At 39.7% G+C, this 15,114-nt stretch overlaps 1 protein-coding gene across 1 annotated transcript in view; it reads right to left on the bottom strand.

The window, feature by feature from the left end:
- MYO10 (myosin X) overlaps positions 1-15,114 on the bottom strand; it is a 208,192-nt gene that overhangs the window by 156,903 nt on the left and 36,175 nt on the right. Inside the window, exon 2 of the mRNA XM_067467535.1 lies at positions 1,580-1,678. Coding sequence (XP_067323636.1) covers positions 1,580-1,678 — 99 coding nt within the window. The remainder of the gene's footprint in view (positions 1-1,579; positions 1,679-15,114) is intronic.

Here is a 15,114-nt window from a genome sequence, read left to right as displayed (position 1 = left end):
AACCTTCCCCTGCTGTCATGAGCATTATTCATGAGTGAGTGTGGAGAAGAGCAAACCACAGACCATTTATTACAATGCAGTCTGATCCCAGCCACATACACAATGGAGGACCTTCTTACAGCAACACGAGGGGCACTCAAAGTGACCAGCTTCTGGTCAAAGGAAATTTAGCATAATGTCAATTTTTTAATTTTGTTTGTGATTTTTCTATACATTATAACTGTATTCTAGGAACCGTGGTGGCACAATGGGGTCAACCTTTGTGTCAGCTGACCTGAAGGTCGGCAGTTCGAATCAGCAAGACGGGGGGTGAGCTCCTGTCTGTCAGCTCCAGCTTCCCATACGGGGACATGAGAGAAGCCTCCCACAGGATGGAAACATATTCTGGTGTCCCCGGGCAACGTCTCTGCAGACAGCCAGTTTTCTCACACCAGAAGCGACTTGCAGTTTCTCAAGTCACTTCTGACATGATTAAAAAAAACTATTTTCAATTTGCTTCTGACATGATAAATAAATAAATATGAGCATTACTGGTTAATTTTCACAAAGCTACCATTTGGTGCACCCAAAAGAATGCACAAGATTAAAGGAGAACATATCCCTAACCATCCAGATACAGACCATTCCACACCAGGCCAAGAGCAGTTATTTGCAGACAACTAGAGGTGGTGACAGATTAAAAATTAAACACATTCAAGCTTCCTAGAGCGCTGAAAGGGCGATAAGACACTGATATAGTTCTTTCCTCAGCAATGGGAACAGCTGCCTGTTATCGGTTTTCAACGTTCAGTCCCACAATTCCAGTCACTAGCAAATAGCAAATGGATGAAATATATTCAAAGAAAAACCGAGATCACAAACGGAGAAAGTTAGTTTTTAGAAAGCCTTAAAAGTTGAAAAGTAGTTTAATATCATTTACAGCAGTGTTTCTCAAACTGTGCTTCTCCAGGTGTTTTGGACTTCAGCTCCCAGAAATCCCAGGCAGCTTACCAGCTGTTAGGAATTGTGGGAACTGAAGTCCAAAACATCTGGAGGAGCACAGTATGAGAAACTCTGATTTACAGGATCAACTTTCTCAAAAGCTAAAACACAGAAATTAGAAACATATGGGATAAATTCTTATAGTAAAGCCTGAATTGAAATTGGAAGATACATATTAAGAGGTGTAAGAGTAGGAATCACTGCTGTGCTTCTGACTGGGAAGAAACAATCTCACAGCAGTGACCCATAAAAAGCAGAGCAGGCAGCCTCTTCTAAAGGCAGATAATTTGTCTGCAGTAGAAGTGACTGAGTGAACTCATCTCATTTGATACAGAAGAAGTAGAATAAAGTCAGTTCAGAACAACTAGAGCATGCAGAGATACAACAGGCAGGCTCTTTTCTGAACATTTCAAAGTTACAAAAGCCTTTAATTATCTCTTTTTCATAGAGAACTCATTATTCTATCACAGCACCGAAGTGTGAGAATACATACTTCAAACTGACCTACTACTAAAAACTAATATAGCAACATATGTATTTGCCATGATGAATGATGCCACAGCAGTAACTCGAAAGTATTTTGAAGTGATATATTTACCTGACCATAATCCGTCCTGAACACAACAACTCCCTCTGCGCAGGAAAGTACAGTACTTGGATAATGTTGGCCATTTTCTCGCAACCAAACCCGTGCTCCCTGGAATAAAAGCAAACAAACATATAAATACAAATATAACTAAATGTATTACTTATTTGCCAAAGTGAACGGCAATCTTAACTAGCTTTCTTGTTGTATTTCCTGTATGCAACAGACATAGCCAAAATCAAGTATGTGAAGGGGAACAATAGAACAGGTAAGAGATTGTCTCTCAGCAATCATATGGTATGTTTCTACTCAAGTTATAATCTTAAAAGAAGTTGAAAGTTTTTCCTTCTGAAAATAAAAAGTGTCTGCATGACCACGACAACAGCTGAATCTAATTCATTGAGTCACATAGTTGATAAGTTATATAAAATTGCAAATGACCTTCAGATTTATGGCACAATGTGTGCACTCTCCAAATGCAAGGAATTGGCAGGCCCTCATAAAAACTGCCTCCTGCTTCATTAAGGTGCAAAGCAATAACTTCACCTCCATGCAACCCAAGTGAGGCAAGAGATGTTTAATTTTTTCCATCTTGAGAATGAATACTCTACTTCTTGTTTAACCACTCTTTAAAAACTGTAAAGGAGAAAGCAGGGCATGTGGTTTAGCACAAGAGTAAGACAAATCTACTGTTGTCTACCAAGGAAAGTGTAGCTTTATATTGCCCACAGTTACAAAACAAATGTAACTTGAAAAAATATATCATAGAATCATAAGAGTTGGAAGAGACCTCGTGAGCCATTTAGTCCAACCCCCTGCCAAGAAGCAGGAAAATCACATTCAAAACAACCCTGACAGATGGCTATCCAGCCTCTGTTTAAAAGCCTCCAAAGAAGGAGCCTCCACCACACTCCAAGGCAGGGAGTTCCACTGCTGAACAGTTCTCACAGTTACGAAGTTCTTCCTAATGTTCAGGTGGAATCTCCTTTCCGGTACGTAGTTTGAAACCATTGTTCCAAGTCTCCAGGGCAGCAGAAAACAAGCTTGTTCCCTCCTCCCTATGACGTCTTCTCACATATTCATACATGGCTCTTATCAGGTCTCTTCTTGGCCTTCTCTTCTTCAGGCTAAATATACCCAGCTCTTTAAACCGCTTCTCATAGGGCTTGTTCCGCAGACCCTTGATCATGTTAGTCGCCCTCCTCTGGACACATTCCAGCTTGTCAACATTTCCCTTAAATTGTGGTGTCCAGAATTGGACACAGTATTCCAGGTGTGGCCTGACCAAGGCAGAATAGAGGGGTAGCATGAGTTCCATGGATCCAGACACAGTACTCCTACTTATGCAGGCCAAAATCCCATTATTCAATCCCCTATTTAAATGAAAACAAAGCTGGACATAAAGAGAGCTATTTGGATGCTGATCACCAACATGTGGATTGCTCTTTACAGAATGTCATTTTTATTTACAATAATTTACATTGGCAGGATGCTTTTAAAGGAATACTGGAAGTTTCTAGTTCTCGTGAATGAGGCAGGTATCTTGAAAATATCCATGCACTGTGTTGAAAAGGTACACGAGATTGTGCTGTTCGCTGTTTTCTCTTCCCTATACCACTAGTACAATATCTACTGCTGTAACAACATTTTAGGAAATCAAGTATTAATTTGTAACTCATTCTTTTAGAAACCTATTATCTTAACAGTTAAGAAAAGGTAGACTTTGTTTGTCTTTTGGGTGTAAATTTAATACATAAGTGCCCTTCAGCATATCTTATGCATGCTGTGACTTGCATCCAACAGGTTGGACATATACTTTGTTATCATCCCTCTGCCTAAAGAACAGAGTCAACATCCTGATGGAGTTTTGTTCTTGTTAACTTCAAACAACTCCAAACACTTTTCCATATCATTTTCTCTAAAGAGCTGATTTAATTACTTGACATTATTTCTGGAAATTCTCAAGATCCATTGTCTGTCCTTTGAGATGCTTGTCTGAGTTTGCCAGGTGAACAAATATTTGGAACAACTTTATTTATATTTTAGTTTTAATTTGTTCCACAGATCTCAAGGTCAGTTGTTACAAAACCAGATTCAGCGGGTTGCTTATTTTTAATTATGTTTCAGGCAAAAATAGTTTCCTTAATAGGCTTATAGGAGGGCTGCCAGCAGGTGTCATAAATAATGATAATAAGGCACCCGGAGGAATGAAAACAAAAAAAAAAATGCTAACAAATAAAAAATAAGAACGAGAACTGGAGGAGATAAAATAAGGGAAAAAACAACAAGAACAGGTTGCATACCAGTAACTGTGATTCCTCAAGTGGTCACTTGCAAACTCACACAAAAGATACAGATGGTCCTTTTGTGTGAGAGCCACAGAGACCTCAAAGCACAAATTAAGAATGAGTAATACTACGAAGAAAAATGTGAGTTGTTAACAAGTATTTGTAGTATACCATATTTCATCACATAATAGTCACAAAACCCTTTTGGGGAAGGCAAAAATGGAGTTTTGCCATTCCCCGCATGACAACTGCATCCTTAGTTCACTCGCCCGGGCAACTATTGTCTTGGCACTGTGTAGCTTGATTCTGCTGCCCGCCAAGTCAAACCTCACACGATCAAAAGAGAAAGAGAGTGGTTGCGTTGGGGAGGGGGATGAATTTACTCCTCCATCCTGACATCTTTCGTTTTTTAGTAAGGGGGCAGCCTCAAGGTCAAGTGATGGTAGGCAATGTGAAAGTGCAATGTGAGTGAAATGTCACCCACTCACCTGCTCGGCTGCACCCGCAAATGGAGCACCTGTGCAGGTGGGTGATGCTTCACTCGCCCATGCAGTTGTCCCCTTGGAAGGTGCATCTGCATGGGTGGCAGAAGCATCACCTGCCGGCAAAGCTGTGTCCTCAAACTGACTATTATTACACAATGAAAGAAGCCCCTCAAATGTTTTTTTTTACTCACTGAGTTATAGTCACCATTGTGTAATAGTCACTGTTCCCTTTTTTTTACCCCAAAATGGGGAGGGGGGAATGGGAAGTCAAACTATTACATGATGAAATATGGTCTTCAGCTAGAGCCAGGTTCATCTTTGTCATTTTGAGATGAGATGGTGCAACTACCCAGGTTTGAGTATCAGTACTGGAGGGAGTTGAATATCCTTCTCTTGGCTACAAGGTCCCAAGATAGCTGGTAACTAAAACAAGGATTATTATGTTTGAAAGGGTATATCTAATTCAAAAGGTACATTTTAGATCTAAAGGGTACAGGCAGAAATAATCCACCTGAAGATATTATTATTATTATTAGTAGTAGTAGTAGTAGTAGTAGTAGTAACAGTAGTAGGCAAGGTAAAGGTTTTCTCCTGACATTAAGTCCAGTCGTGTCCAACTCTGTGGGTTGGTGCTCATCTCAATTTCTAAGCCGAAGAGCTGGCGTTGTTTGTAGATACCTCCAAGGTCATGTGGCCAGCATGACTGCATGGAGCGCCGTTACCTTCCTGCCAGAGTGGTATCTATTGATCTACTCGTATTTGCAAGATTTTGAATTGCTAGGTTGGTAGAAGCTGGGGCTAACAACAGGAGCTCACACCACTCCCCGCATTCAAACCCACGACCTTTTGGATAGCAAGTTCAGCAGCTCAGCGCTTTAACCCACTGCACCACTGGGGACAGTAGTAGTAGCAGTAGCAGTAATAGGCTCTGTTATTGTTTTAAAAGATATATATGCACTTAAGACCTATCTACTTATTACAGAGAATCAAATTCTCAACACAGCAGCTAAGAAGAACCTGTACATATGCACTGGTCTACATATGGATACAAAAGACACAAACTGGATTTATGCAAAGTAGGAGAAGAAAATGAAATGGCAGAGGTCTGAAGAACCTTTCCATCTCAAATTAATGTCAAATGTGAGAATTGTCTTGTCACTCAGACACCACACACTCCAATGTTCTCCTCTGAACTGTGATAACATGAATATTCAGCTAGCTGCAGTGTGGAGCAAGCTTTGGTCAAAGGCTCCTTGGAAGAGGCAGAGACATCTTGAGGATGCCGTATCATTCCTATCCACTGAAACCAAAAGGTGAAGATTGTGGAGAGGTTACTAATGGTGGTGTGACAGGGACTGGTGAAAGAAAAAGGTGAGGCAAGGGAGGAAATTATGCACGTACAAAGATATGCCCACTGCGAGCATGAAAATATATTTATGGATATGAAATAAAAACACATATAAATGCAGAAGCAACAGAAGAACTATATGTGGTTATATGAGAGGGTATATGTATATGAAGCAGGGAAGCCACAAATGAAGGGGAAATAAATAATCTATTTATTTCCTACAATTTTGAGGGGGAATGGGAATCATCATCACCATCATCATCATTATTTATAGGCCGCCCTATTTCTCTAAGGGGAATCATGTATATTACTATAAGCATTAGGAGCCCCGGTATTGCAATGCATTAAACCCTTGTGCCAGCAGGACTGAAGACTGACAGATTGGAGGTTTGAATCAGGGAAGAGCGTGGATGAACTCCCTCTGTCAGATCCAGCTCCCCATGCGGGGACATCAGAGAAGCCTCCCACAAGTATGGTAAAATATCAAAACATCCGGGCGTCCCCTGGGCAACATCCTTGCAGAGGGCCAATTCTCTCGTACCAGAAGCGACTTGCAGTTTCTCAAGTCGCCCCTGACACACACACACCTAAAGCACTGCAAGTGGAATAAGACTATGTTGATACAAATTGACCTTAATCAGCAAGCATTCTTAATGCCGATACAGTTTCCTTTGCCCTATAGAGTACATCAGGCCAAACACACACATTCTACGTGTACACTTTTACATATGCATGAGTGCAGATAATTTTTAACCATAGACTGAGTTATTGTTTCCATCTGCTCAATACTCTCCTTCTGAGTTCAGACAACCTTGCCTGATGAAGGGTTGCTAGGGAAAGCAGTAGAAGCTGGAGGGATAAAGCTGACTGACACTTGTAGCTGCCTGTCAAAGACTGGCCAATTCTGTTCCCAGGAGACAGCTGCTGCCTGGGAGACACAGCCAGGTCCTTTTTTGCCAAGTGGCTTTTTTTTTAAAAGTAATTTTTGCCTGGAGCACAACACATGCACCTGGACCTCAGCTGCCTCTTGCTCTGAGGTACTATGAATGGGGAAAGAACACAGACTTTCCCCCCATCATTTTTAGATCACTGCACTTTTTCTGAATTGCTGACCATCCATTGCTCCAAACAAAAGACTTTTCTCCTTTTTAGGGCTTCAAGGAAGCAATTCTATCACAAAGAGGCAAGGTCAAAAACACACTTCCTCATGAAGTTAGTCCTACAGTCCTGCTCTCCTCTTGTAAAAGAGATAAATGCCTCCTTCAACACAATCCCTGCTTTCCCATTCAGGGTTATGATCAGCCGAACCTCTTCTCATTAGAAAGTAAGAACTTCACTCTGGAAGCCAAGCTGGCAGTAGTGGTTCCTATGAGAATCAATTCTGGGTTTAAATACAAGGAGTTATGCAAGTCACTGAGTGTATCTGGAGGGTTGGGTTCAGCACCTTGGATGATTCCTTTTAAAGACAAAAACAAGATTTGTCACTTATATGACTTCCACATGGGGGTCACTAGCTGCCACTGCACGTTAGTCAAGTCATTGCTGCTATTAAGTTACACTATTTAAGGAAGAAAAATGTTATCAAATATTTAAGTGGTTGACTTGAATGTGTCCTTAAGCAATTTTTAATCTCACTTAGTCTTATCAGTTTAAATTTACTAAAACAGAAGGAAAGGTGAAAGTATTTATTTTGTCCAGGAAAGCTAATAGGCATGGTAATGTGGTTCAGAACTCTTGAAGTAATACAAGATTTTTCAGATCTTAGTGAAGTAACTGTTGCACCTGGCAAAAGTTCCACATTATGGAAGTAATACGCGATTAATTAATTTGTAACTTTTGGGCCCAAAACAACAAAAACTCCTCTAAAGGAATCAGTTCCTTCCTGATCTTGGAAGCTAAACAGGGTCCGCTTTTGCTAGTAATAGGATGGGAGACAACCCAAGAATATTACGTGTTGTAGACTACATTTCTGGGAGCCCCCGGTAGTGCAGTAGGTTAAACCACAGAGCTGCTGAACTTGCTGACCAAAAGGTCGAAGGATCGAATTCAAGGAGCAGCATGAGCTCCCTCTTTTAGTCCCAGCTTCTGCCAACCTAGCAATCATGCAAACGTGAGTAGATCAATAGGTACCACTCAGGCAGGAACATAACAGCACTCCATGCAGTCACGCCAGGCACATGACCTTGGAAGTGTCTACAGACATTGCCAACTCTTCAGCTTAGACATGGAAATGAGCACCAACCCTCCAAGTCAGACATGACTGGACCTTTACCTGTACCCTAGACTACATTTCAGAGAAAAGAATTGACAAAACTATTTCTAAGTATTCCTTTCCTAAGAAACCCCTATGAAATTCATGGGGTAATCATAAGTTGACTGGTGACTTGAAGACAAATGCATAAACACCACAATTGCCACGTGTAGCTGCCTCTAGACACACTGTATAAACCAATAAGAAATGCAATGGGAAACTGGGAGATATCACCCTGGATACTGCAGAAGAATAGGGCCACAAATGTCTTGCAAGAGATTTAAAAGAAGGCAATGTATGCAAACTAGAGGCCTGTGGATCCTTGATATTTTTCAAGTAGAAGCACATTAAAAAGACAGTTCACACCTGTAAGAGCTGTTCCTTCTTCTTCATTCTTCCACTAGCATTCAATCAATCATTATTACATATTTCTTCCACATTGACCTGGATTTGGTACCTTTCCTCTATTCCACTCCAGGTCTTTAGCTAGGGCTGTAAATGTAGGCTTGGACTGAAAAGCTTCTGCAGGCTTTAGGCCCCAACAATGTTGAGTCTTACTCTGAGAAACACTACTCAGTTGTGCATATATATACAAAGCCTCTTTTAACAATGATGTCAAGGAACAAAACTCTTAGATAAAGCATCTTTCAAATCCCAGGATAAAAAAAGAATAAGAGAGGAGGGATCAAGGGCTGTGGGGCAAAATTGTTCAGCTATACAATGGAAGGACTTCAGGCAGACAGACTTTCAGCACATGGCAAGACCCTTACTGCAAAAAGATTTTTCACTCTAATTAGAATAAGTTGAAAGAAGGAGAAGTGGAAGGAAATGCTGTCTAAATAATCATTCCTCAGAACTGATATTCCCCTATAATAAAAGAGAAAAAAAGCAGAGGTCATGGTAAAACCAAAACCTGCCCAAATGGTCTTCTAAAACACCCTTTTAAAAATGGAGTGAAACCTGCAGCAAGTTGATATAAATCACGGTTTCTTCTAGCGATGGCAAAAGGAGGATTTGGCATAGAAGCAAACTATTAGCCTGCCACCATGTATATGTAAAAGTTGAACCCAAAATGACATTAATGAAAAGGCATGTTGTATCTTGGCCACTAAGGAATATTGTGCTGTAGGGTATACTTTCAGAGGAAAGCACTGGCAAAAACAGCTCTGATTATTTCTTGTCTAAGAAGACCATATGATATTCATGGAAACTCCATACAGTGACAAATGAGTTGAAGGCACACACACACACATCTTCTTCTTCTGGGGAGGATGGGCGAGATTGGAGGGGGGGCATGAGTTTTAAAGGCCATTTTAGTGTGTTTGTTGTATTTTAATTCTGTTTTTACCATATTGTTACTGTTTAATTGTTTGTTGCACTATTTGAACTGGACTAGTATAGATAGTTAGCTGTCTTGAATCCTCACAAGGAAAAAGGTGATGTATAAACACAGTTGATTATAATGATAATAGTAATAATAATAGCAATAATAAAAATAATTCATATATCCCAAAGTTGGTCCACACATTGTGAGCATAGTTTGTGTTTTCCATAATAAAACAGGATTTTGGTGAAATGAATAAAACATGCATCCAAAAAACTTGTACCTGAAATACATATTAAACTTTCTATGGTCAGATTTGGATAAAATGTTGGTTTTCTCTAGACTTTAAGTCTAAACAAACTCACTATTCCTTTGATGACTTTCACTGCCTTGAAGACTACAAACAGATAGCAAAATAGAAACCATGCCTTAATTTCAAGGTTGCAAAGGAAGAATGAATTACCAGCAACAAGAACTAATTCATATTTGTCAGCAACCTCAGCTGTAGACTCTCTTTTCCTATGGAATGTTTGTATATATGTACAAAAAAAATTGCACAGAATGCTAATTTAAAAATAAACAGACTGCTGTCCTTTGTTCAAAACTTTAATTTTGCTGTTTTAAAGTGAAAACCTAATCATTGTGTTGCTCTTTCTTACCATGCAACTAACCACATTGCAGATGTTTGTTCAGTTGCTCAATAAAATAACAAAATCACAAATCTCTTAAATGTAAATATGTTCACCATAGCGTGGTAAAACATTTGTTTCTGGTTACAGTCATGTGAAGAAGCAAGAATGTTTAGAATTCACAGAAAATAACTCAAAATTATCCAGTCTGCATTAAAACTCCCTGTATTTTTCAAATATTCTGGTTGAAAAAACAGGCGCCATATAAGCAGAATACATTTCCAACATATTGTAATATTGCTGTATCCCAATCACTGCCATACCTCTGTTTTTGTATCTTAGGGCCCTTCCACGCAGCCATATAACCCAGAATATCAAAGCAGAAAATCCAAAAATATCTGCTTTGAACTGGGTTACCTGAGTCCACACTGCCATATATTCCAGTTCAAGCAGATATTGGATTTTATTCAGCTGTGTGGAAGGAACCTGACTCTTGCACTGCAGAACAATTTCATATTCCAAATACTAAAATCATTAAATTATTCAGTTTTAAAGAGAACCCCCCCCCCCCCAAACAAATAAGTTATCTAGAAAATCCAGGGAACTAGCTGCTTAGATTCCAACATCTGAAATTGCTGCCTAAGAATACTTGATACTTGTTAACCTGATGCTCATGCCTAAGAATCTGAGCTATCACTCCATCCCTGCTAATGTGAATACTATTTTTCACTTGGCATATGACAGCTGCTCTGGGGTTAATATAGAACAGCATTCACTAAAATCCTTATGGCACACACTAAATTACAATTTGCTGTAAATGGAATGCCTTATATTCAAGCCATTTACAGTACAGTATATCATAAGTAAGAGCAGCAGGCCAAGCAGTAAAGAAATATATGTTTCACTTTAAAATGTTATAAGGCAAAGTTTTAAAACATGTTTGCTTCATTATGCTTATGCAACACAGCCCTATGAATATTTAGAAAAAAACAGTCTAATTAACTTCTCAAAGGAATCTACTCCTGGACAAGTGTGTGTGTTTGTGTATGTATGTATGTATGTATGTATGTATGCATGTGATATAAATGCTCTTATTGAATAACATTTGTTATAATTCCAAGAAATTTAGTAGTAGAGCTATAAAAAAACTAAACCACCCACAAACACTGTACAATTCTTAATCTTTGCCTGAAAGCCTTTCTTTTCAATGTCTGCGATCACTGGGCCTGAAACTAGTTCCCTGCCGAATCAAGAGTCCCGAAAGCTTACTGACTGTTTGGCAATAGAATAAGCTTTTTTCATGTCAGGAGTGGCCTGAGAAACTGCAAGTCGCTTATGGTGTGAAAGAATTGGCCGTTTGCCAGGATGTTGCCCAGGGGACATCTGGATGTTTTACTATGCTGTGACAGGCTTCTCTCATGTCCCTCCATGGGAAGCTAGAGCTAGCAGACAGGAGCTCATCCTGCTCCCCAGATTCGAACTGCCAACCTTTTGGTCAGCAGTCCTGCACAAGGGTTTAACCCATTGCGAACCGGAGGCTCTATAGAATAAGCTATCAAGAGCTGTTCCCAGACCTCCATTTTCTGACTTTTAAGACCAAAAATGCCCTTCATTCTTCAACATTTTTCTTCAGTGATAGTATATAGCAGGGTATTCTATTTTTTCTTCTTCTCTATATCAGTTGCAGCAAAATTACATAAATACACGGGTGAGGGCAAAAATATTAGTCAAGTTCAGATGCATACACACACACACACACACACACACAAACATATACATACACGTATAAATATTTTTTTTAAAAAAATAGCCCAAAAAGTGGGTTATCCATTGGTCTTATCCATGGGTCAATGTAAGTACTGCGACTTAACTCTTATAAAAAATGAGCTACTCCCTTTTTTAGGTGGCAAAAGGAAGAGATTTATCCATCCCAGAAGAAGCTAAAAGAAGCACCGACTGCCTCTAATCTCTCCACCATGACATAATTTCTGGCCTTTTTGAATGCCAGGTAGAGATAATTGCTGTGACCAAGGATGGCTGGTCCTCTGAGTCAGTACTGGCATTTTCCTCTCTTTGTCTTAGCCATGGGCCATAACAAAATCTATAATTTTGACTTCAAAACTTGTCATCAACTTATATACAAGGTTGACTTGTTTATAGGTCTATCGTTATCTTCGAATCAAAAAGTTGGAAGAGTCCAGAAGGGCCATCCAGTCCAAACATCTTTCCAAGGTAGGCATTGTGCCACAAAACATATCAAGTACCCCTGATTTCTAAGCATGCCGATTCAGGAGCAAGTCCTAGCGCAATGGCTTACCTCCATGTGAAGAGCAGGAAGTTTCATGCCACACCATTTCTTCCTGCAAGCCAGAGCTCATTTCTACACCAAATCTTTAAATGTCCTCTTCTCTCCAATCACAACAGAAGTCCATAGCTTGCTCATCCCAGTTAGGGGAAACCCTTTGAGGAAGAACTTTCCCATTACTAAACTAACTACTTAATCACACTAGAGAATAAATCCACTTAAAATCTGGTTTCTGCCTCCTGCACAATTCTGGGGCTTGTAGTTTAGTAAGGCTGTTAAAGCCTTCTCCCTAAACTACAAACCCCAGAATTATGCAGGAAGCAGCAACCAGATTTAAAGTGGATTCATTCTCTAAAGTGATGAGGCCCTCAAGACTTTGGTTTCAGTCCCAAGAGAAGATGCAGATGCTCATAGTTAAAAATGTCCTTGAAGATCAACTGACTTTTTTTTTTTGCAGTTCCTCTCATTAAAAGGTTGCCAGCTTTCTCATCCCTTAAACTCAAACAACAGCCATTGACTAGCCTTGAACTCAATCCGGCTTCTTTTGCTTTTAGTAAATAGAAATGCACTAAGGCCCCTTCCACACAGCTGTGCAAAATCCACATTGAACTGGATTATATGGCAGTGTGGACTCAAATAATCCAGTTCAAAGCAGATATTGTGGATTTTCTGCCTTGATTTCCTGGATTATATGGCTCGGTGGAAGTAAATAGTAATGTAGTGAGTCAAGAAGGTGTAGTGATTTAAATGCCCAATTAAAATGCTGAGAGATCACCATTGAGGAATGGTGGCTGAACTCTGATCTCTCAGCATTTTAATCCAGCATTCAAATCATTACACCTTGACCAAGTCGCATTCTCTCAGGGCCTTTTCAGACAGAACCTATATCCCAGTATCTGATCCCAGGTTTTCCACTTTAAACTGTATTATATGTGTCTACACTGCTAGATAATCTGGGATAAACAGAAAACCTGGGATCTGATCCTGGGATAGAAGACCTGACAGCCCTTCCACACAGCTGAATAAAATCCCACATTTTCTGCTTTGAATTGGAATATATGGCAGTGTGGAGTCAGATAACCCAGTTCAAAAAAGATATTGCGGAATTTTCTGCTAGGATATTCTGGGTTATATGGATTTGTGGAAGGAACCTTATATATGTATGCTTATATCACATATAAGTATACAAATGGAATATCCCCAATCCAAAAATACGACAATATTTAAAAATATTGTGCATAACATTGCCTGCAGTGGTCAATATGAAATAAATGAATTTTGTATTGGAATACAATTGTATTTAAAATCTCCTCTCCACACACATGCATTCACTTTCTTTCTCAACACCCCCCCCTCCCCCGGCCCAACTTCAAAAGCCCTCCTGGGCTTGATAGCTTTTAACAAACATAAGTACAAAGGGACATTAATGAATCAGTTATTAATTTAGAGATAACTGCAACTCATTTAATTTAAATAACACTAAACAGATGCTATAAATTCTTTCATGTGATTCCAGGGAGAGCACAGATGAGCTCCCTCTGTCAGCTCCAGCGCCCCATGTGGAGACATGAGAGAAGCCTCCCACAAGGATGGTAAAACATCAAAACATCCAGGCATCCCCTGGACAATGTCCTAGCAGACGGCCAATTCTCTCATACCAGAAGCGACTTGCAGAAGTCGCTCCTGAAAAACAAATCTGATTCTAATAGGTTCTAATTCATAGATGTTCAACATAAAAGAAGATTTGCATATACCACAGGATCCAAGTTTTATACTTTCTCAGACATATCAAGCACGGATTAAGACCCTGGTTTGTAAACTTACTAGTTTATACAGTTTCCACAGGACTGTTCTAGATATTTAGAGACTGTGAAGCCAGATGGAGAACAAATGTCATTTAAAAGAATCTACATCAGTATTATACTCTAGTGTGCTATCTATATTTACATCACCCAAGGCAGAGGTACAATCAGGGTATGCTGCATGACAGCAGGTAAAATTATTTATATACTGAACATAACAGTGCTGCCTTTAGGAGCAATATACTCTTTGCTGGTGTATAGTTAATAACTGGGGCATAGTAAATAACAACTGGTATTGAAATTGCATCCACATGCTCCATGCCAAGGCAAATGTAAATAGACCAATGAGAGATTATGCCATAAATATGAGCAAGAAATAGGACTGTTTAAACAGGATGTAAATGCCAAAATGAAGCAGAGATAATAAACAAAGGAAGGGGAAATGGAGGAATGGTGCACTCCCTGTGTCCCATGAGTACATTTCGAAGTTCTCTACTATTGGGGGAGATGCCTTTGGAAGATTGGGTGGTCTTCACATACCAGGCATAAGTGTATATACGCACCAGGAAGAAGAGTGACTGATTCTTAAACCTTCCAATCTCCTGTCCTCTGAGTGTATGTATGATCTTTCTCTCTTTAGATACTTCGCATTCTTCAACGGATGCAGTGCTGTAGCATTCCTTAATTGCCATTCATTAATTCAGCAAGTATAGGGAAATACTCTCAAGCTACATGTCCCTAACACTAGAATCATGCACGAAGAAAAAGCAATCCAAAAAGGAACCCACTGCCTGGAACTCAGTATCATCTGAGGACAACCAGGGGTGTGCATCCTCTAGCTTTTTTTTTTTTTTAAAAAAACACCTTGGTCTTAATTCAAAGTCTATCTTTCTCTCTTTAGAGAAAGCAAAGTGCAAAAGTGATTATTCTCCTCCTTGGCAATCCACTACAGAGAGAAGGAAAGAGAAAGACAGTAAAAGAAAGGGTGTGAGGAGACAAGGGTGAGGAAAGAGTGGTCCATCTCCCTTTGGGCCACTCCTTGGTATCTGATCCTATTTACCATCAGCATGTGGTTTCAATCAGTTTATACCATCAGAAAATGCAATCCTTGATGG

Source organism: Anolis sagrei, chromosome 4 (assembly GCF_037176765.1).
Source record: "Anolis sagrei isolate rAnoSag1 chromosome 4, rAnoSag1.mat, whole genome shotgun sequence".
In the NCBI taxonomy this organism is placed as follows: Eukaryota; Metazoa; Chordata; class Lepidosauria; order Squamata; family Dactyloidae; genus Anolis; species Anolis sagrei.
This window is presented reverse-complemented; position numbering and strand designations above follow the sequence as displayed.